This window comes from Polypterus senegalus, chromosome 3, assembly GCF_016835505.1.
Source record: "Polypterus senegalus isolate Bchr_013 chromosome 3, ASM1683550v1, whole genome shotgun sequence".
NCBI lineage: Eukaryota > Metazoa > Chordata > Cladistia > Polypteriformes > Polypteridae > Polypterus > Polypterus senegalus.
In genome coordinates this window covers 24,277,106-24,299,769 of record NC_053156.1, presented here as the reverse complement: position 1 = coordinate 24,299,769, position 22,664 = coordinate 24,277,106, and the positions used below count along the sequence as shown (strand labels likewise).

Genomic DNA, 22,664 nt, shown 5'->3' with positions numbered 1-22,664 from the left:
TAAATTTCTTTTTATAGTCAATCATATGGAATAAAGAACATCCACCCATGTATACATTATCCAACCTGCTTTATCCTAACCACAGGATCACGGGGGTCTGCTGGAACCAATCCCAGTCAACACACAGGGCGCAAGGCTGGAAACAAACCCTGGGCAGGGCGCCAGCCCACCACAGGGCACACACACACACACACACCAAGCACACACTAGGGACAATTTAAGGATGTAGTGACTACATCTCACCTGAAAACTGACACATTGTAATCTTTTTACTTAGCCAATAAAGGAGGTCATTTTGCTTGACTTCTTACTAGATTCAGAGCTGTACATTTTATTGTATTCTATTTGATTTTGCTTTTAATAGAAGCATCACAAAAATTCTGCATTTAAATTAAACAGTCAGTGTATTTAAATTTTAAATAAAAGCTATTTTCAGCATGCTATTGCAAAACTCAAAGGCAACCTGAAATACTACTTAAATTTATTTAAATTTATAACCGCAGAAAATGCAATCCGGTAAGCAACATATTTTATTTCTTCACATGGGTAAAAAAAAATTCTAAAAACGTAGTAATGCTAACAGAAATTATTTTTATTTTCATTGTCTATTTTAGAAGGTTGCATAACTCCTTTCTACTTAACTCAAAGCAAGTGTAACATCCATAATGCCTGGTAAGGAAGCCTGAGAGAATATACTGTAGAATGGTTCAAAATTGTATGTAGCGACTTAAGAACAGGATGCAAAGCCTTATTTCACACTCAATTTAGAGTCATTGATTATTTAAATAGACTTTATTCTCCACACATGAAAGAATGGAATTTACTGGTAAATTACTTCCAAATTTAATTTCAGTGAATTGACCTTCCTAGAACTGATTGTCATCTAACAAGTGGGAACTTAGTCACAAGACATTTAATGAGTTACAGAACTTGGTGTACCCATTGTTTCTAGCTTGGTAGGCCAAATTGTAATTTGTAACAGGGAGCCAAGAGGTTGGGGAGATGTGGCCTATTATAATAGTTCTGTCTTTTTATCTTGATGTGCTCTAGATTGACCTCTGAAGATCATGAAAAAATAAAAATATATCAAACTGTAAATTTGGTAAATTGACAAAAATGATACATTTCAGTGGTAAAACTGTTTTATTCAGTAACACTCGAAATAAGATGACTAAGCAAACACAAGATGAGCTGAAAAGTTTAACAAAGTACTGTTAAGTTTTAAATATATGCACCATAAATTACCATTGCAGATTACATTAGATACATTTTATTAATCTCACAGGCCCTGAATTTAGAGTACATGGTATAATTTTGGTGTAGTGGACATGAATGGCAGTGAAGAAATAAGATGCAGGGCTGAAATTGTATGAGTCTTAAAAAAAGTTTTTTTTTTTTTTTACTATTCTGTAAAATTAAGTCATTATTTTTAAACTACATCTCAGAGCTTTAATGAATATGTACCAGCCAGTAAGAATGCAGACATCGGAACACGCTTCTGTTAACATCCAAATGCTATAAGTGGTGAGAAACTGCATGCGGACAGTGGCAGCCACAAACATTATTGCCAACATTGAAAAGGCTCTTACAAATGGATATTTAAGTTTATTACAGTAACAAAGAGGAAATCTGACATATGTCAAAAGTTATTTTCTGTTATCATTAATAAGATCTGAATCAAGCTTTTGCTTGTTTGCAGTGAAATATGCTTCAGTATTTTAATGTGCAAGTCTGGCACCTCATGTTTAAACCCACGCATAACTGTCAAAAGTACAAAGCAAGCCAAGTGACAAATGACCTAAGTCAAAAATATCTGGATATTACTTGATCTTCCCTTTTTAAACCATTCCTTGGCTGAGTTGGCTTTATGTTTTTAGATTGTTCTGGTGTTTAAAGATAAAATTCTTCTTTATCTTAAATATTTTGCCAGAGGTTAACAGGTTTTTGAAACTATTTGAAACCATCCAGACAAAAGTTCAATAGCAAATTGTGGCCACCACCATGCTTGATAGTATATGAGGTGAGACACAAAAATAATCTGAATGGGCTTGGGGCTTTCCTGGAAAACCGTCTGGAGGTCGGACGGATGTGAACCATAGGACTATGTCCCCTTCTTCACGCCCTCTCAAACCGCCGACCGGCTAGGTATATCCTGTGAATAGCCCAGTTAGTATTTGCACAAGAATTGCTACACAAGCTGCCAGGACAGTGTTGGTGAAAAAAACGAACAGCGAGACAAGACAAGTCAGCGCTCCCGCACACAATGCTTTTTTCGTAAAGCAGTTTTTGACTGTCCTCGATCGTCCTCCCTATTCACCCGTTTTAGCTCCCTGTGATTTTTACTTGTTCCCGAAACTCAAAAGTGACCTGAAGGGAAAACATTTTTCTTGAATGGATGAAGTGAAGACAGAAATGGCAAGCCTGTTGAAGAGCCTCAAGCAAGAAGGCTTCCAGCCCTCTATCAATTAATGGAAGATACGTATGGAGTGTTGTAGAGATCGGGAGGGGAGTATATAGAAAGTGACAATGTTCAGAATGCTGTAATTCACCAATAAATACTTTTTTTTTACCAAACCAATCCGGTTATTTTTGTGTCTTACCTCGTACACTTGTGTTCTTTGGGTATTGTACCATGTTTGCTTTGTGCCAAAAATATCATTTTAAAAGTAAAGCTTATCAAACTATATTTTCCATACATGGGCTTAAATATTCTTTTTTGTGAGAAATAACTTTTGTATTGCCATCCTGCCCCACAGCTAAGGCCAATTATCGTCTTGTATTTTAGTATTTATTTGACTACCGCTTTAAATATTAGATATAGTTCAGGGGTCTGATTCTTAAACCGCAAGTCAGTTACAAATAAGGCAAATGAAGTATGTTCCATTGCAACCATACAACCAATGAAAGACTAGTTATAACAGATGAGCGGGATTCCTCCAGTTGAGCAAGATAAGTCTATGTGCTAGTAGAGTGGTATAGGCAATTACAATCAATTTGTCCGTCATCACTTTAATCCCACCTGGGAGTCCACCAAACACGGCTGTTAATGGGTTAGGAGTGATTGTGACACCAAGGATGTCATGACAGGCATGCAAAGATTTTTGTTCAGAATGATGTAAATTTGGTGCCCACCCAAGAAAGTGTTATTTTTTTTTTTTTTTAATTTTAAATATTTCTCCTTAAAATTACCCATTTGATTTTCACGTAAATAATATTGTTTAAAGGTTCTTATGAGAGTTAAAAAGTAGTCTGCCATTATTTGATCAGCAATTAAAGGAAAGATATTGCTGGACTCCATCTATGTTAATCACTTTGAAACAACTTTGTTTTCCTACTTGTTTAAATAAATTGGTATCTTTTATGTGTATTTATTATGTAATTATAAATATGTATAGTTTGTATCTACATTTTACTTGAGAACCTGCACTCCATGAAGAGTGCTATACAAAAGAAATTTAGTTGAATTGCATTGAAATGAAAAATTTGCATTGTTTTAGCCTTTACATTCATAAAAGCTGGAAAGTTCAATAAGGGTATATAGATGTTTGTCACCCACTGTAAGTGTAATTTTTTTTTTGCAATACTATTTACGGCATTTCTGTGCTCCTTATTCCAATAATGTAGATTATATCTTTCACAGTATCCTGAAACTTGAGGGTCCCTAATGTACAGTAAATCCATTGGTTTAGCCCAGTGATGAAGAAAACAGCCCTCAAATCTGTTTTTATAATATCTGTTGTGATACCTGCTACTCCACAATAACAAAGTGATGTCCTGTCTCACAAATCTAGCCTGAGGCCTAACTGAGACCAAGTACTTTAGGTAAGCAGCATTTTACATAGACACAAAAAAGGGAAAACCAAGCACCAAAACAATTCTTAATGATCTTAAGCTAAAACACCAAAATTACATAAAACATAACATACAAGATGACAAAAATTAATATACACAATAACGATGTTTAAAAACTGTGTCTCAATGGCTGTTTCTCTGAGATTTTCTGTTTTTCTCCCACACCTCTTAAAGACTTGAATGTTCCTTTGGTCGTAGACTCTGAATTTACCCTTTATAACTTAATGTAAATCATTGACGTGGCAGATCCATAAGTGTCACTGTGTAGGCAGATGTAAAGTATTTTAGTGTATTTATTTGCATATTGTGAACGCTAGAGGTTGCTGTCGCTCCGTTAAACCCAACAGACAGATACGCAGACACAGGGTAAAAGCACAAAGAAGATCTTTTAATTATTTTTCCTTCTTCAAAGTACCTTTTAAGCACTACAGCCATCATAAACAAACAATAAATCACTACAATACACTTTCCTCCACACTTCCCAGCAAGCTCAGTCCTACTCCTCCCGACTTCTGACGCTTGCTGGGTCTCCAACAGTCCTTTTATATAGTCCTTGACCAGGAAGTACTTCTGCCCATCCATCCACGTGACTTGCTAGCACTTCCGGGTCAGGTGGAGAGCTGGCTTTTCTTCACCCTGGAAGTACATCGGAGCTCCTGTCCTTGTAACTCGTGAGTACTTCCGGGCTATGAATAAGGCATGGCTCCTTTGATGCTGTTACACCTCCTCCTGGCAGCAACCATGGTACCCAACAGGGCTGAGCAAACACACTCCAAGTCAAAGGATACCCAACGGGAATCCAGGGCACGGTTACATTCCAGGGAAGCTGCCATCTAGCGTTTTGGGGGAGGCAGTGTCCAAAAGCCGGGTTGAGCTACCGGCCTCCGATCAAAATAATGTATGTATGTATGTATTTATGTTTAATACAGTATATGCAGGCATATAGGTATTCAGATATATGTGGATCCTAATACTGTACTTTCTTCTTCTTTATATTTTTACATTTAAACCTAGCTTATTGTTGATGCACAAACCAAATGAATTCCACTACATGTGATAATAAATTTAAAGTTAAGTGTGAAATTGGATTAACTGGTGTCCTGTTTTCTGCTGTATGCTCAGTTTTAGCTGAACACCTTGTGGCTACCAAAACTCTTAAAACTGGAGCAAAGTGGGTTACATGTAAGGATACTGTACGATCTGGAATATTTACAAACTTACAATATGTATATATATTTGCTGTAGAAAAAAGTAAAGGTTATATCAATGCTGAAAGGGAATGAAAGATACAGTGGAAATGCTGTGTCTTTATATCCTCCATAAATTGTGCAACTGAAAAGGAAAGAGAAGGGGAAGGAGGGAACAAAGGAAAGGCCGTGACCCTTTGTTAGGATATAGCGGGTTGGACAATGACTGACAGACTGACTGACAGATGAAAGCAGAGAAGGTGAGAGTAGTTGAGAAAAGCTGCCATTAGAGAAGATGAGGAGAGAGATTAAAAAGGTCATTAAACTCTGTTTGCTGTAGTGGGTTTAATACAAGACACTTTTATAAAATTCATTGAAAAGCAAAGTATGGACTGGCAATTTTATATAAAGTAAAAGAAAATTACAGAAGTTGCCTACAAATTGTAAAAGTATTTTAAGTGATCTGATTTTGAAAATTGTAATGTAGCAGTTTTCAAAATTTGTAAATATTCTTTCTGACTGTGCCCACAATGGTTGATCTTCATGCACCTGACATTATTATCTAGAATAACATTGGAAACACTGCTTCATTTTTAATGTTCGATGCCCAATTCCAAATTTCAGCCTATTACAGCACCACTATTAACTTGCAGGGATGAATGTTCTTCCATATGATTTACAACCAGCTTTTCCAAGTTCAAATACTTTCCATTAGTTTCCGTTCTCCTGGTTTGATACAAATCTGTTTAGCTGCTTTTGTGTTTGTTTTAAACTCACATTTCTTCTATTGCCCTTTTTGGAAAAGACATTATAAATCAAATTACTCTTCAGTGTGAAACAGTTTAAATACAAAAAAAGTATATTATATATAAGTATGTAAATGGTATGTGAAGTATCTTTACACTAACTTATTCACTCATTTAATTTTTGCAAGGAATATCCATATGACAATTTTTACAAACATTGTTCAACAATTATTTTAAATATAATGCAATAAAACGTTTTATACATTTTTCTACCCATCCAGTAAATCACAAAATACTAAGGGCTTGGTGTGTTGAGGTAAAGGAGTAAGATATAATCTCATTTTACGTCATTTCCTTATCTACTTCTCCTAGTGATGGTTGCAGTGACGGCAACAACAACATTTATTTATATAGCACATTTTCATACAAACAGTAGCTCAAAGTGCTTTACATAATAAAGAATAGAAAAATTAAAAGACACAATAAGAAAACAAAATAAATCAACATTAATTAACATCGAATAAGAATAAGGTCCAATGGCCAGGGGGGACAGAAAAAACAAAAAAAAACTCCAGACGGCCGGAGAAAAAATAAAATCTGTAGGGATTCCAGACCATGAGAGCGCCCAGTCCCCTCTGGCAGGCCAACCAAATCAACCCAGACATACCTGTCCCCAGCTACAGAGTCCAACTCTTCTGGGGAATTACCAGGTATTCCCAAGCCAGCTGAGAGATATGCTGTAATTCCTCCAGCATGTCCTGGGTCTGCTGCAGGGTCACCACTCAATGGGACATGTCTGGCGCAGTTGTTAGGGCAGCCGTCTCGGAGGCATTCTAACAACTTGCCCAAACCACCTCTACTGGCTCTTCTTGATCTGGAGGAGCAGTGTGAAGATTTAGGTTCTCCCCATGCTTCCTGGTTTCTTCTGGAAGCATCGTGAACCCAGAACCATGGATAGTCATGAACCGAGATGAGCTGGGCAAATGAGAACACACACATTCAGTTATGGTTTGGTGCAAAAAGTGCCAAGTGCTTTTATTAAAAACCTAGCCAATAATGTTTTAGATCTTTTCTAAATAAATAAATAAACCATAAAAACGGTGAATAGAGTAAAAATCCAGTCATAAAACCAGTATTAAACAAAAGTCATCCGGTCATTAATCTTCCTCTTTTCTTCAAAAATAAGTCCTTTGTCTCCTTGGCTCACCCATAGCTCGCGCAGCCAGAGGGAGACCCTCAGAGTACTGTAGAGTGAAGAGTTACCTTTGATATGATGATAGCTGCACATTTTATTCCAAAGCTTCAACAAGCACCAACATTGCCTACTGTATCATAGTCTAGTGGTTCATAAATAATTAAATTGACATTTTTAAAACGGTTAGCATTATCAGGTCAAATTGCATACATGCCTATTTATTTGATTCAGTATTGTTCACTAATTCATTGTTTCCAGTTGAGAAAGCTTTAATTACGTGAACCTCTGAGTCAACCAGAAATAAAGCAGTGAATGAAATTAATAGTTTTATTCCATTCACTTTAGGGGCAAATTCATCCTAATCAATTTGGTAAATACTTGGCTGCGTTATAATATTGTACATAATGGCACTTTGTTCTTCTGTTCTGTAAAATAAAACACAAATATCATAAAGATTTGAGGTGCTATTGGCTTCCCCATTTTAAAAGGGTTTTTAAAGTCTAATATTGTCATGAGTAACATTAGTAGTCTGTAACAGCATCCAATGTCTGGAAGGTTGTGTTTGTGTGTGTGTGAATATTAAGGGGGGTCAGGAGGCAGGGCTTTCTCAGTTGGTCACAGTATTCTTGGTTGCAGGCAAAAGTGAGGTTAAGAGTGTTGTGTAGCTCCCAGTTGCTTCCTCCATGTAGTGTTTATATCAGATTCTGGAAGAAACAGACCATGTTTGCGAGTGTGACAGTTCATTGGAGCTATTGAGAGGACATGCTGACATGAACTCTGGAAAACAGAGAGGCAGTTGAGAGTTGCTGAGAGTTTCTGTGTTTTCTGCGGTGTGAGAGTTAAGTAAAAAATACATTTTGCTCCTATAAACTTGTTTTGGTCACCACAAAGGAACTGTACAGGAATTTTTAAAGCTTTTTTTTTCCCTTTAGAAGGCTTTTTTTTTGCTTTTTTTTTCCTGCCCGCACAGCAGCAAAAGTAACAGGATGTTTGGGGGTGCAATTGGAAAACTTACTTGCACATGTACTTCATTTTTTCTTTGTATTACAATATTACAACTAGTGTTGAAGAGGCAGGGCAGAAAGCAGCAGTAACTGATATTGGCATCAGTAAGTACATCACCACATTGTACTAAATAACCACTTTGTAGCAATAAATATATTCCTCTGTTTGAAAAAAGGCCGTGGCTGACTTCAAAGCAATAAAGGAGAAGGCTCAGCAGTGCTTAGCTATGCAGCCAGCGTTAAGACGCCTGATCAGGCACAAAGAAGTGTAGGAGCTGATAACAGAGTAAGAAATGAACTAGCAGCCAGCCGATTTTCACTAGGCATTTATTTATTTGTTTTGATTGAACAGTTCTTAGGAGTCAGGAAGTAAGTGGTGAAGGTGGGCGACAGCGTAAGTGTTAATTTATACAAAGGAGTACAAATGGTGTGAGTGGAGAGCGCTTAATTAAGGGAGAGCAGGCAGAGAAAAGTAAAGTAAACCTCATAGAGGGAGAATATTACAGGAGTTTAAGGGGCCAGAAGATGTAAAATAGCTGGAGCAGTTCTATAATTTTTTTGTCTTAAATTTTTAGTTTTACCATTTAAGTTAAATCATATTATTTCAATTAAAAAAAAAAGAAAAAGTTAAGTCAGTTTTAGTACTCCTAAATTAAATTTTAATAATGAGGTCAGTGCAATTCAAGTCCTGTTGGATGTTGGACTTTTAAATGATGGCTTAGAAGACCCAGTCTTCTGTGTGGGTTACACCTGCAGTGATGTCAGTTGATCCAGCATCTCGATCTCAGGGTCGCTGAACTGGAGGACAAGTTGGCTCACCTGTATTGTAGTAGGGAATTGGTGGACCTGGCCCTGGTGTCCTGTAGAAATAGTGCCCACCCCTAAGGTGACACAGGAGGGGAATCCAGACCAGACAGTTAGAGATAGGTGGTTCAGAGTCACAAAGCGCAAGGTAAAGGGTGCACACTGTCCGGGGACATCAACCCCAGAATTAGAAGAGTAAAACCGTTATCGCGACCTTGCGGACCTGGACGGTGTCTCTGATGATTCTGAGGTGGTAGGCAGGGATGAGGAGCCACCTCAAAATCAGTTTCCAGAAAGAGCAAGGTAGTAATAGTTGGAGACTCAATCATTAGGGGGATTGAAGCACAGGTTTGCTCCAGAGTCTTGCACACTGTGTTGTCTTCCAGGTTCACAGGTTGTCCTTGTCCACGTTGGAACAAATGACTTACATAAGGGTTGTCAAATTCAAAGAGTTAGGTGCCAGGCTAAGGTGCAGAACTGACAAGGTAGTCTTCTCTGAAGTTCTGCCTATGCAATGCACCAGTCCAGGTAAAACTGAGGAGATTAGAAGGCTTAATATGTGGCTCATATCTTGGTGCAGGGTTGAAGGGTATTGGTTTATGGGACATTGGGACTCCTTTTGGAACAGATGGGACCTGTTCCAATACACCAGGTTATATCTGAACCAGATGTATGTGGGAGGTGTATGAGTAGATTAATCAATGATTGTTCAAGTGTGGGGACAGTAGAGGAGCAGTAAAACAGGTTTAAAAATATTTTACATGTAATGCAGGACAGGTACATACCTAGATTTGGAATTAATTGGAAATTAAATTAAAAACTCTGCAGTGGGTTAATAAAGAGTTAAAAAAAGAAGCTGCAAAGGAAAAAACAACTGTATGAAGCATATAAGACTAATAATTCCAACATGAATCGTAGGGCATATGAGAACATGAGGGCAACCATTAAGAACGATATTAGGGAGGCTAAAAGACAGTCGAGAGGAATATAGCAGACTAGCCAACCCGGATAATCAGGCCGGTTTTTTTAATGATTTTTAAGCACAGGGAGAAAATTAACATTTGAAAAATTGGTAATGTCAGCAAGAAAAGCAACATTGTAACAATGCACGGAACGAACCCACACACAATCGTCCGTGACTGAAAACTGGTGGACCGCCATCGCTCATGTGCCCACCTCCAACTCGTCACTTGAGTCGTTGTCATCTTTGCGCAGTCCACATGCACCTTTGACTCACGTAGACTTTGCGTGTTCCTGCAGGAGCATCTAAGAAGACGGATGTTTGTCGCGGATGCAAATTGCTGTATGTAGCGTGTAAAACAGTTTGCTAGGGTGCACACGGTCGTGCGTCATAACCGAAAACTTGGTTTTTAAAGACTGCTTACTTCATTGTGTTTTAACCTCAGTTGCAAAGGATTGTTTTAAGGATCCCATGGCATACCCCTCACAAACCGTTTTACACGCTACATATGGCGATTCACTTCCGCCGTGGCTTCTTCGTGCGTGCGCATAGGTGTCTTACTTGTCGGCGGCTTAGTGAATCCACGCCCCTTCTGGCATGCTTTCCATGGGTGTCTTGTGTTAGTGAATTATATATATAGATAAGGCGAAAGAAGACCCTAAGAGATTCTTTCAGTATTTTACTAGTAAAAGAAGAGTGAAGGAGGAGGTGAAGTGAAGAAAGATTAAAAGAACTGAGCCTTTACAGTTTATCCATCCATCCATTATCCAGCCCGCTATATCCTAACTACAGGGTCATGGGGAGTCTGCTGGAGCCAATCCCAGCCAACACAAGGCGTAAGGCAGGAAACAAACCCCAGGCAGGGCGCACACACACACTAGGGACAATTTAGATTAGAATCATCAATGCACCTAACCTTCATGTCTGGACTGTGGGAGGAAACCCATGCAGACACAGGGAGAACATACAAACTCCACGCAGGGAGGACTCGGGAAGCAAACCTGGGTCTCCTAACTGCGAGGCAGCAGCGTTACCCACTGCGCCACCATCCCACCCCCTTTAGAGTTTAAACAAAACAAACTAAGATGTGACATGATTGAAGTGTTTAAAATTATGAAGAGAATTAGTCCATTGGATTGAGACTGTTATTTTAAAATGAGTTCATCAAGAACACGGGGACACAGCTGGAAACTTGTGTAAGGTAAATTTCACACAAACATTAGGAAGTTTTTCTTTACACAGAGAATCATAGACACTTGGAATAAGAGACCGAGTAGTGTGGTTGACAGTAAGACTTTAAGAATTAAGTGGAAAAGAATTGGCAAACTTTGTTGGGCTGCAGGGCCTGTTCTCGTCTAGAGTGTTCTAATATTCTAATGTTCTGTCTGCTTCTACTGTAACTACTACAGTTTACAAACAGAGAAAACAGGTTTTTTTTAGCTTTAATTTTGACTTGATTTTAGTTTAAAAAGCATCACATGCCACAATTTACTCTTTGCTTATTAAGGCACTTGCTTAATTAAAAAGCAGTTTGTACAGTGCAATCAGGAGTTGAATACTAAAATTATAACTTAAAAACAGAAGATGTAATGTTCATTTAAATAATTAAGTTTGTAAATATAACATTGTCCAACATCTTAAAGTAAAACTTCCACTTTGGCTCTTTGTTTGCGTAGTAAGTACTTATTTAAAATCGTCTTTTTAATCAAGCACCACTCTTGGAAATGGATCTGTAATTAAGCATTGCATTCTTTGTTATATGTATAAAAGCTCTATCTACAGATGTTTATATTGAGGATCATTTTTTAATTATTTATTTTATTATCTATTGGATTTTGTTATCTGTCAATTAAAACATAAGTATTTGAAAGGTTGGGATCATTCCTTTAATTCTCTGTCAGATTTCTGCTTGTTCTTTAACATTTACTCTCTGCCTTTTTGTAGAATACATTGCATGGTAAAACAACTGGAGGCCTCAGATGTAGACTTTGATGAATTGAAAAAGAATCTTATTTACACAGCATCTCTGCTTGAAGCTGTTTATATTGATGAAACCAGGTAAATTCATTTTTTTTAAAGAAACGCATTTCCTTTAGTTTGAGTTTGTTTGTATTTTGACTGCTGGTATGAGATTTCTGAAAGGTTTTGCTCATTTTTCAAAGTACAGCAGCTGTACAGTACTTTAAGGTACAAAATGGAAGCATATGCTAATATTAACAGGTATTTGAGAGCTAACTTATATAGAGCAGCATGAAAATTAGTTTATTATCAGATTATTATATAATGTATGTCTTGAAACCTGTCGTAAAATTTCAGGTATGTGGAGAACACTGTGATTCAGAGGAACAGCACCTTCTCAGTAAAATTGCTTCTTATATTTACAATGGCTGAAATAGGTAGTTCCTCTCGGTATCTGAGCTGACTTCCTATGTGTAGTTTTTGATCAGGGCTACATGTAGCAGGCAGTGTCACATACATGTTTTATGTTGTAAATAACTTTAGCATCACAAATGTGAAGCCCAAAAAACTACATTTATTAAGGATGCAATGTGCTTAATACAATAAACTATAACCAACTGTATTATAGTAAAAGCTTGGATTGATAAAAGGGGAGCAAAAATCTTCCTTACTGCAATTGGCAATATTATTCCTCTATTGTTTTGCTGTAATTAAGCAATTTGAGAGGTGTATTTAATTGTTTTTAATTAGTTGCTCTTCAGAACTTAGAAGTTTATCGTTTTATTTCTGCCTCGGCTGCTTTAGCACATGATGTATAATGAATTCACCATGACACTTTGTTTGGTTTGGAACATTTAGATATTTAGTAATGACTATTGGGCTATGAGTGGTGTGTGTGCATATTATTTTGTGTATTTTGTAATATATTTATTACATTACATTCCTGTTTTTAAAATTCATATTATGAAGCATTAAGATAAAAGCTACTTCATCTAATTTACAAACAAATACAAAAGCAATGTTAGTTCTTTCAATGTTTTGCATCTCTTTTGTTTTATTCCTCAGACAAATATTGGATATTGAAGATGATTTACAAGAGTTGCGCTCAGACACAGTTCCTACAGAGGTACGGGACTGGCTTGCCTCTACCTTCACGCAGAAATCTCGTCCAGCAGGGCGCTGCTCTGAGGAGAAACCAAAATTCCGAAGCATTGTTCATGCTGTGCAGGCTGGGATTTTTGTTGAGAGGTATGAATTGTAAGAAGAACACCATAAATGCTTGAGGAGTTAGAGTGGTATACTTCGCTATAGATGAATAAGTCCTTATTTTATCTAGCACCAAGAGTATTTTATACATCAAGGCTTACAATCTCAAACTTTATTTATGAAAAGATATTAAGGAAATGTATCTTTAGCAGTTTAGGTAGACATTTTGTTGCTTAAAAATATCTGTTACTAACTTGAAAAGGATGAATTAATAAATGCATAATACGATAGTGCATTTTATCTTACAACAGACCAGAATTTATACAAATATGTGATTGGCTTAACAATTAATACTAATTTTTTATTTAAGTTTATCAATTGTTTTTTTTTCAATGGATTGCTATTTATGAACTGTACGCATCATAAGCTACAGTATATGACTTATTACTGGTTCAACTTTTAAAGATTGTATTTATTTATTAATTATTTTTTCTGTATATAAATGTAAATAACATGTCTGGTTTTATTATAGGTTATTTATTCATCTGTAAAATGTACTATTAATGTTAGAGTGTGTAAATATTGTGGGCTTTGATGCTTATAGATGATCCTTGATATGTGAGTTTAATGCAGCAAGCTCAAAAGTATTAATGATTACAAGACATTAATAAAATAGTACAGGCATTTTTTTTCCTCTTCAAACCCACTGTGTGCCCCAAGTTACGAAAAAATGGAGGGTTGAGCTTGAGGCTGGCGGCAACCCCATTCTGTAAAACATATGTGCTAATGAAACAAGGACAAGGGAGGAACAAGCTACTATTTACAAGTTACTATGAAGAAGTGACCCAGACCAGTCAACTGGATTAATGGTGGATGGAGATGAAAGCTGAAAGGATACCACCACCCTGATAGTGCATCACCTGACACCAGAAACACACAATAGAATTTGATATTGGACTGCTCAGGTACTGCACCAAACTGGAAGACTGGTGCAAGCATTAAGAGAGATGCAAAATACAATTTTTAGCTACTTGGAGTAACAGACTCAAGATGGACTGGCACTGGAAGACTGAAGTCAAACTTCGGTGAAATTATCATCTAGTCAGGAAGGTAAGATAACAATCATCAAGAGGGAGACTTCCTCATCATTATAAAGAGTAAGACTAATACACTACTACAAAGGAATTCAATCAGTGAAAGACGCTGTACGTGAGACTAAATGCAATGTTTGCCGTTTTATCCGTAGTGGTTGCATATGCAGGCATTGCGGAAGCAGAAGAAGACCATTTTTACTGCAAATTGTAAGCAACTATTGAAGACATCCCAAGGCTTCCTTCTGATGGGAAACTTCAATGCAAGAGTTGGTAAGCAAAAATAAAGGCTGAGAGAGAGGACAATGAGAAAGCATGGCCTAGACGACATGACTGACCACAGAACAAGACTCAACAATTACTGTGAAGAAAATTATTTAATCATTGGTGGCACACTTATCACACACATTAACATCCACAAGCTGACATGCATATCACCTGGCAGCAAAATCTAGAGGTCAGATTGACCACTTCATTGTCAACAGGAAGTAAAGGTGCTCCCTCTAAGATGCATGGATGATGTGACCCACCAACATCGGCAGCAATCACAATCTCCTAATAGTGAAGTTTACCCTCAAATTGAAATTGAGGACAGGTGTTTTTTATCGGTTTTATAGACAAAATGAGATCATTTGCAAAAATGTAGTGGTATCTAAAGAAAATCTGAACACATTTCCACTGTATTGTGTTCATTAAATAAATTGTTAGCTGAGCAGAAACTTTAGATATCTTTATAATTTGTATTAAAGTAAATCTAATTTGTTTTTAGAATGTTTCGGAAAGCCTATTCTGCTGCTATTCCCAGTCAGTCCTCAGCCGTACTTCACTGTCTCAGGGTAAGAAACATATTTAATTCTCATGTCAAAGGTTCAGTTATCATCTCATGCACCACTGGCAGTTCTTCACAGTTTTACTTATATAGTCTAACTCTTAAAAAACAGATTGACTTAAAATATGATGACCCACCTGCTGTTTTTTCATTAGTACATAAATTTTGGTGTGTTTACCAAAAATTACACCTCAGGGTTGATTGATATGGAAGCACTTAGCAGTTGAGTATAAACAATAAACAAACCTTCTTTTTTGCTTCTAATATTTGACAAACGCTGTTTTTTATACTTAACCTTTAATTTGAACTGATGCAGACTATAAAAAATAGAAATTGACTGGTACCAAATCAACCTGATAATGAAAGTGCTTACAGCTTTCAAATGGATTGCAAAGCCACTTTTTATGATGGCAAACATAACATTTCCCAACAATTTATTGCTATTTCGATCATTTGTAATAAGGCTAACAAAGCTTACAACAGTGGCAAGAGTAAACCTTGAAATGAAAAACAAATAACTCAAATGATTGATCTGAAGATGTGTTTGAAGAGTTAAGTAACTTAAAATTCTTGTCCTGCATTGGAACCTTATTTTAGTTACTTAAACTTACAGTCACACTTTCGTTGGTCACTACCCAGAACTTCTGAATGCTGATCAGGATGAAAATGTAGATTAACCATTAAAACTGATGGCCTGTGCAATTTTTATGTTGTGGTGTGCTGCGCTGGTAACATATCTTCAAGAGAGGCCTACTAAATTAACAAGCTAATTAAAATGGCAGAGTCAGTTGTAGGATGCACTCTGGACCCCCTGGAGGTAGTAGCAAAGATGAGAACTAAAACTGAATGTAATTATGAACAATGCTGCAGTGCAGCACAAAATGAAGGCCCATGTTGATGGCATCATCCACAGATCTATTTGCTCAATATGCAAACTGAAGAGGGTCAAGAACAGTAGCAGTAACGACTTCAGATGGGTTAGAACAAGTCATTCAGATATTTTCATTAGAACTGAAGTAAGAGCTATAGGCCTGTAATCATTGAGGCAGCTTATTTTATCACTTTTGGGAACAGGAACAATAATAGAAGATTTAAAACAATCAGGTACAGTAAACTATGCAAGGGACTAGTTAAAAATGTCTGTGAAGAGGGGAGCGAGCAGCTTAGCACATTGTTTGATTATTGAAGGTGAGACAGAATCAGGCCCAGCTGACTTTTTTCAGTTCTGTGTTGAAAACAGCTTCTAGACGTTGTATTCTTTGATAGAAAAGATGAAAGAGGGTTGAGTCTTTTGTGAAGAGGTGGCTGGTTTGAAAACCACTTCAGAGCTGGAGGAGCAGAGTGATTATAGATATTCAGCGCCTTGTTGTTCAAATCATACAACTTGTTAAGTTTGTCAGGGAAGGCTGAATCTGAGTAAGCATTGGGCGATGTCTTTTTGTAATTAGTAACCGACTAAAGGCTACTCCATACTGAAGATCTATTTACTGAGAACTGAAGCTCCATTTAGCATAGCTGATTGCATTGTTTATCCTATTTTCTGGCAAGTCCTTATGTGTCCTTATCACCAGTTTTATGTGCTTTTCTTTCACCTGACAGAGAGATTCCTTAGTTCTTTGGTGAACTACGGCTTTCCATTGTTATAAATCACAGTTCATTTGCTGGAAATGCAAAACCTCTTCACAGAAGCTGAAATAAGAAGTAACAGTGTCAGTCAACTCACGAATGTTTTCACAAGCATTTTTGAAAATGTCCCAGTCTGTACAGTCTTGTCAATCTTGTAATGTTTCAGCTGACTCATCACTGAACGAATAGATTTCTTTTCTGGTTTATGTAATTTTAGCTTTTGTTTATAAGTGGGTAGCAACAGTAGCATAATGTAGTCAGAATTACCCAGTGATGTGCAATAAAAAGTCTGGTATGCATCCTTTATGGTGTAGTAGCAGTCATCCAAAGTCTTCCCATCCATGGTGGGGCATTTTACAAGCTGTATGTATCTGGGAAGCTTGATGGATAAGTTTGCATTATTAAAGTCACCCATCACTATACAGAGTTTGCATAACTGTTCTCCAAGCTAGTGATGTAATCTATCAACTGCTGCTGCTCTTCATTCACATTTGTATCAGGCGAAATGTAAACTCCACTGAGAATTAGTGAAGGAAATTCTCGAGGTGAACCGAATAATTTACAGTTAATAGAGAAAAGTTCCAGATTGCTGGAGCAGTGCTTCAATAATATGTAAACATCAGTACACCAATTTATATTAATGTAGAAGCAGACTCTTTCTGCTTTCAAGCCTTTTCACTTGTTGCAATGATCAAAATCTGTATCTGCTCTGTAAAGCAGAAACCTCAGAACTTTTAATGTGGAGTCGGGAACTGATGCATTAAGCCATTTCTCCACAAAGCAATACACTGAAGAGAGAAAATAATCCTTACTTGTGGCGAGAAGATGATTAAGTTTGTCAATTTTGTTCCTCAGTGATCTGACATTGGATAAAACTAGTCTAGGAAGGGGCGCTTGAAAAGTGCGTCTCCTGAACTGTACGAGAGACCCTGCGCACTTCCCCCTTCTCGGGTTCAGGTCCAAGTTACCTGGCTGGGAGTCTGAGTTTGTAGTCGGAGGGTTCATAAGTGGTAAATCCATATGTAAATGTCCTTGATTGGTTGAGTATACAGTAAATGAAGTCCAAACTCAATAGATAGGAGCTGATCTTGTATGTAAGTAATCCTCATATTGTTTCAAAAGGCAAAGTTAACATACTTATAACCAGCGACCAGACAACTGTGGCTCCCCTGATCGGTGTCATCATCACCCAGTACTCTGTCCTAGTTTTTCCCAGGGAGGCTGAAGTCTGTGATCCTGCTGTAACAGAAACACACATTTTTGCCACCCTGTTAAAAAGTGTGATTTACCACCCTAGTCTGCCACTCCCAAGGTAATGTCCCCTTCTTTCAAGCAACGTTAATGAAATATGTTAGTCAAAACACACTAAAATATCCAGTGCTTTAGCATTTTCAGTCAACTAACTTGCAAACTTGTCATTTGGGAACTTAACAATCAGTATCAAATTCAGCCACAAAGATGGACTCAGCACCAATCAATGCTCCTGGTACTGCCTTCTCCAATGTGTACATTTTCCCTGGAATTTGGAGTTTTCTAAAGAACTTTTCCTGTGAGCATTGGGAAATAGCAGCTTCAGACAGCTTGTCATGGTTTGATATCCCTTTGTCAGGATCATGTTTAGTTTTCTGATTTAGAGTTAGGATCATATATTTAGTTTTGAGGTAAATCTTTGTCTTTTGATTTTGTCATCTCCTGGTCCCATATTCTATATATTTGGTCTGCGGATTCCATCTCTTGGGAGAACAGGAATATGAGCATATCTTCCACAAAAAACAAAACTATTATCAAAAGTTGACATCAATAAAACTGAACATTGTTAATGCCAGAAGCCACATCTGAATCCTTCTTTGTTTCTGGTCTAGTGCTAGATTATCACTGATTTCTTTCTTGTAGATAGATAGATAGATAGATACTTTATTAATCCCAAGGGGAAATTCACATAATCCAGCAGCAGTATACTGATACAAAAAACAATATTAAATTAAAGAGTAATAAAAATGCATGTAAACACAGAAAATAACTTTGAATAATGTTAGCATTTACTCCCCCGGGTGGAATTGAAGAGTCGCATAGTGTGGGGGAGGAACGATCTTCTCAGTCTGTCAGTGGAGCAGGACGGTGACAAAAGTCTGTCACTGAAGCTACTCCTCTGTCTGGAGATGATCCTCTTCAGTGGATGCAGTGGATTCTTCATGATTGACAGGAGTTTGCTTAGTGCCCGTCACTCTGCTACAGATGTTAAACTATCCAGCTTTTTTCCTACAATAGAGCCTGCCTTCCTAACAAGCCTGTCCAGACGTGAGTTGTCCAGGCGTGAGATGTCCTTCTTCTTTATGCTGCCTCCCCAGCACACCACCGCGTAGAAGAGGGCACTCGCCACAACCATCTGGTAGAACATCTGCAGCATCTTATTGCAAATGTTGAAGGGCACCAACCTTCTAAGGAAGTATAGTCGGCTCTGACCTTTCTTACACAGAGCATCAGTATTAGCAGACCAGTCCAATTTGTCATCCAGCTGTACTCCCAGGTATTTGTACCCTCTGCACACAGTCACCTCTGATGATCACGGGGTCCATGAGGGGCTTGGGTCTCCTAAAATCCACCACAAGTTCCTTGGTCTTGCTGGTGTTGAGGTGTAAGTGGTTTGAGTCACACCATTTAACAAAGTCTTTGATTAGCTTTCTGTACTCCTCCTCCTGCCCACTCGTGATGCAGCCCATGATAGCCGTGTCATCAGCGAACATTTGCACGTGGCAGGACTCCAAGTCATATTGGAAGTCTGATGTATGTTGGCTGAACAGGACCGGAGAAAGTACAGTCCCCTGCGGCGCTCCTGTGTTGCTGACCACAATGTCAGACCTGCAGTTCCCAAGACGCACATACTGAGGTCTGTCTGTAGGATAGTCCACGATCGATGCCACCAGGTGTGAGTCTACTCCCACCTCATTCACTGTAGTGCAATATAACACACTCATGTAGCAACCAAAACCATTTAAAACTGAACTAGATGTGCCTTTGAAGGCATTGTGTATCTGCCTGATATTTGTTTTGTTTTCATTCGCAGTCTGTTGAGGCAGTTCTTGTTAGGTAGTCTAGGTTTGTATTGATCAGTTAGTTGTTATATAGTTTGTTTCATAGATCATATTCCAGAAGTAACCAAAACCTTTTCTGAATTCAACTTTCATTGGGCCCTTCATATACAGCTCAATAGTTTTATTTTCCAGTGCTGCAAAATCAGCTCACTTTTGACTAGGATCAGAGAGAACAAAGTCACAAGAAATGTGTTTTATACATTAAATTGAGAAACCCCTTTTACATTGTAATAAGTGAATAATCAAAGTAGACTTAGTGGCTCCTTTTTTTTTTGAACAAAAACAAACAGAATATAGATCAAAAATGGATATAGAGGGAGCCATGGCCAAGAACCCAAGCCAAAACAAGGCGCAATGTGAATATTAACATTTAATTACCATATATACTCGTGGATAAGTTCTCCCGCAAATAAGTCAGGACTTGATTTTACTATATAATTTCTGGTATCTTATAATGTCGGTCGTATAAGTTGAATCCGGAAAACTCATGTTATTTGTCCAAGAGATTGTGATATGCTAACGCCCACCTGAGAGAGTAACCACGGAGCACACTGCCTTTTTTTTTCTATGTATTGTGCCTACGCGACCACATGGTAATACCCGAACTATTCCAAAGCAATGTTTGCATTGATTTGTATTTTTTGTATCTCACACCCTCATATACCTCTGTTGTAACAGTATCCCTTATCTACAATGAAGTGTTCGATAAGAAGAAAATATCAAGCTGGTTTTAAATTAAACGTTGTTGAAGTAGCAAAAGAAATTGGTAACTGCACTGCTGCAACAAAATTCAATGCGTCTGAGAAACCGAACGCAAGATTGGATGAGGCAAGAAGATGAAAAAAAATAATAATAATTTTCCATTTTTGAATGGGCGTATAAGTCGGGGTCTTATTTTATGTTCGATTTTTCGGGTTTCAAGACCAACTTATACGTGAGTATATACGGTACATTGCCTGCAAGGAAAAGCACCTAGATAAACTGTGTCTCTGAATACATTGCTCATAATAAAATATTAAAATAACAAGTAATAAAAAATAACAAAACATTGCAATTAAAAGAACTTGGGAGATTATCTACTTTTATAGTTTTAGGGAGGGCAAAATCGGAGAGAATTATCTAATAGAAGATTATTAATGTCACTTCTATGGACAGCAAAATCAGTTAATACAGGGTTGTTCTTTTGGCATAGTTCTACCTTTTGACCCTGGCATAATCCCTTATGAAAGGGAGACTCTTGTCTAAAAATGTAAATGTCAACACACAAACAAAAAATACCTATTAAAGCCAAATGGCTATTTAGGCAGAGCTCCAGTCATATCCTCATAATAGCCATGCTACAATTTCTAATTTAAACTTCAGCCACAAGATTCCCCTTGTCTTGATCCTTCACTAGACTCCTAATGACTCTCTTATTTCAGCTGTTGATTAGCAGAGTCAAATCAATCCTGGGGGACACATCCCCTTGTCATGCAAATGTGTTAATACAATTGCATGCCCACAGTGGCCTGATAAACTCAAACTCAAATTATCACATTATGAATCAGTCTTCAGCCTGTCTCCAATGAAATCAGCAGAAGATCAAGAATGCTAAAATAGCGATATGCTGCCCTCAAATGGATAAGCAAAGGATTGCTTTTAATTAAACTGATGATAGTTTTTTGTTATTTTTTTAGACAAGTTCCTGTACGAATATAGCAAATTTTACACAATATTGAAAACTCATAGGACAAGAGTCCAAAATGAAAGCTTGGCAGGCTTCTCATGGTTCAGGAGTCATTCAGTAAGTAAAATGGATGAACATCATGTGTAAAGATGCTTAAGCACTAGTTTCCAATAGAGAGCATACAGGTAATGAATTCTAATGCCTCACAAAAACATTTGAGGGATTGGACCTCATACAAAATGTACTGTCCCCTCTTTCCACTGAAATGACTAGTTAGTGCTAAAAAAGTGTATTAGGATACCTTTCTACATTATGAAGTTGACAGGACAGCCGTCCTGAATCCAGTTTGTCTTTCTTGTGTTTTTTGTCACATATAGCATGGAGGGAGGACAGAGGGTTTTGCTTGAGGCTAGAGAAAGGGTGGAGTTTTTATCAGAAGCAACTGGCAAGTGGAAAGAGGGAGTCAGATATAGCAATAAATTTTGAACTAGGGGGCCAATGTCCTAAAGTGAGCAACACACTGGTAGACTCAACAGAATTATCAGACCCTTGACAATATCAAAAGATTTCGTTTATAATCTTCTCTAAACTTTACTAAAAGCCAGAGTAGTAATGCAAGGACTGGACTTATGCAGTTGAACTTTCTGGTTCTAATTATGATCCTTGCTTCTGTGTTATGAATGTATAGACTGATCATAAACCAGAAAAAAACTTCTTAAGTGTTTAAATTTTAGGACTATACTTTAGATGTAAGATCAGATAATCCAAAGTAAAGATCTAATTTTTTTTTTTTGTAAGAGGGTTTAAAATTTGTATTTATATGCTTTAAAAAAATTATTTCCTGTTTAAATAAGTATCAATTAATAGTGAAATAATATTGAGAGTTTCTCAGCTGTTTTGCCCTACTAAAGCAATCTATTAATTAATAAAGCATCATTCAATTTGTTTTGATAAGCCCAGTTCAATGATACCATTATTCAAATTAAAGGTAAAATTTGATCTTATTGAGGTGTCAGATACCTAGCTGTAGATGACATGAGGGACTATTATGTTGCTTCTGCAAATACTGAAAACAGTTTGGTAAGTATGAAGCAAAGCAACATGGAACAGTGGCTGCCAGTCAAACTAAATTCTCACATCTGTGTAGTAAGATGCTTTGAATAATAATATCAAAAGCTTCTTAAATCTGAAAGCATGATAATTGTAGCATTTCATACACCAAAGAATATTAGGACAATACACATTCAGTCTGAGTCCCAGCCTTGACATCTGTGCCAAACAAAGCTAATGTATTGTTTGACAATAGGCCTCTAGCCTTAATCTAACTTCATTAAAACACTGAAAACACTTGTACTCCACCACCTGAGAATCCCTGTGAAAATAGCCAAGAACTCCATTACAGTTTACATATAAGACACACACTTAGATGATACCATCATATCTATG

The 22,664-nt window shown here is 37.3% G+C and overlaps 1 protein-coding gene across 2 annotated transcripts in view; it reads left to right on the top strand.

The window, feature by feature from the left end:
* The window catches only part of LOC120524929 (calcium/calmodulin-dependent 3',5'-cyclic nucleotide phosphodiesterase 1B-like), a 93,611-nt gene that overhangs the window by 35,357 nt on the left and 35,590 nt on the right, over window positions 1-22,664 (top strand). For both annotated transcript variants that reach the window (XM_039746800.1, XM_039746801.1), the window contains exons 2-4: window positions 11,694-11,807; window positions 12,774-12,956; window positions 14,775-14,841. In XM_039746800.1, the coding sequence (XP_039602734.1) occupies window positions 11,694-11,807; window positions 12,774-12,956; window positions 14,775-14,841 (364 nt within the window). The remainder of the gene's footprint in view (window positions 1-11,693; window positions 11,808-12,773; window positions 12,957-14,774; window positions 14,842-22,664) is intronic.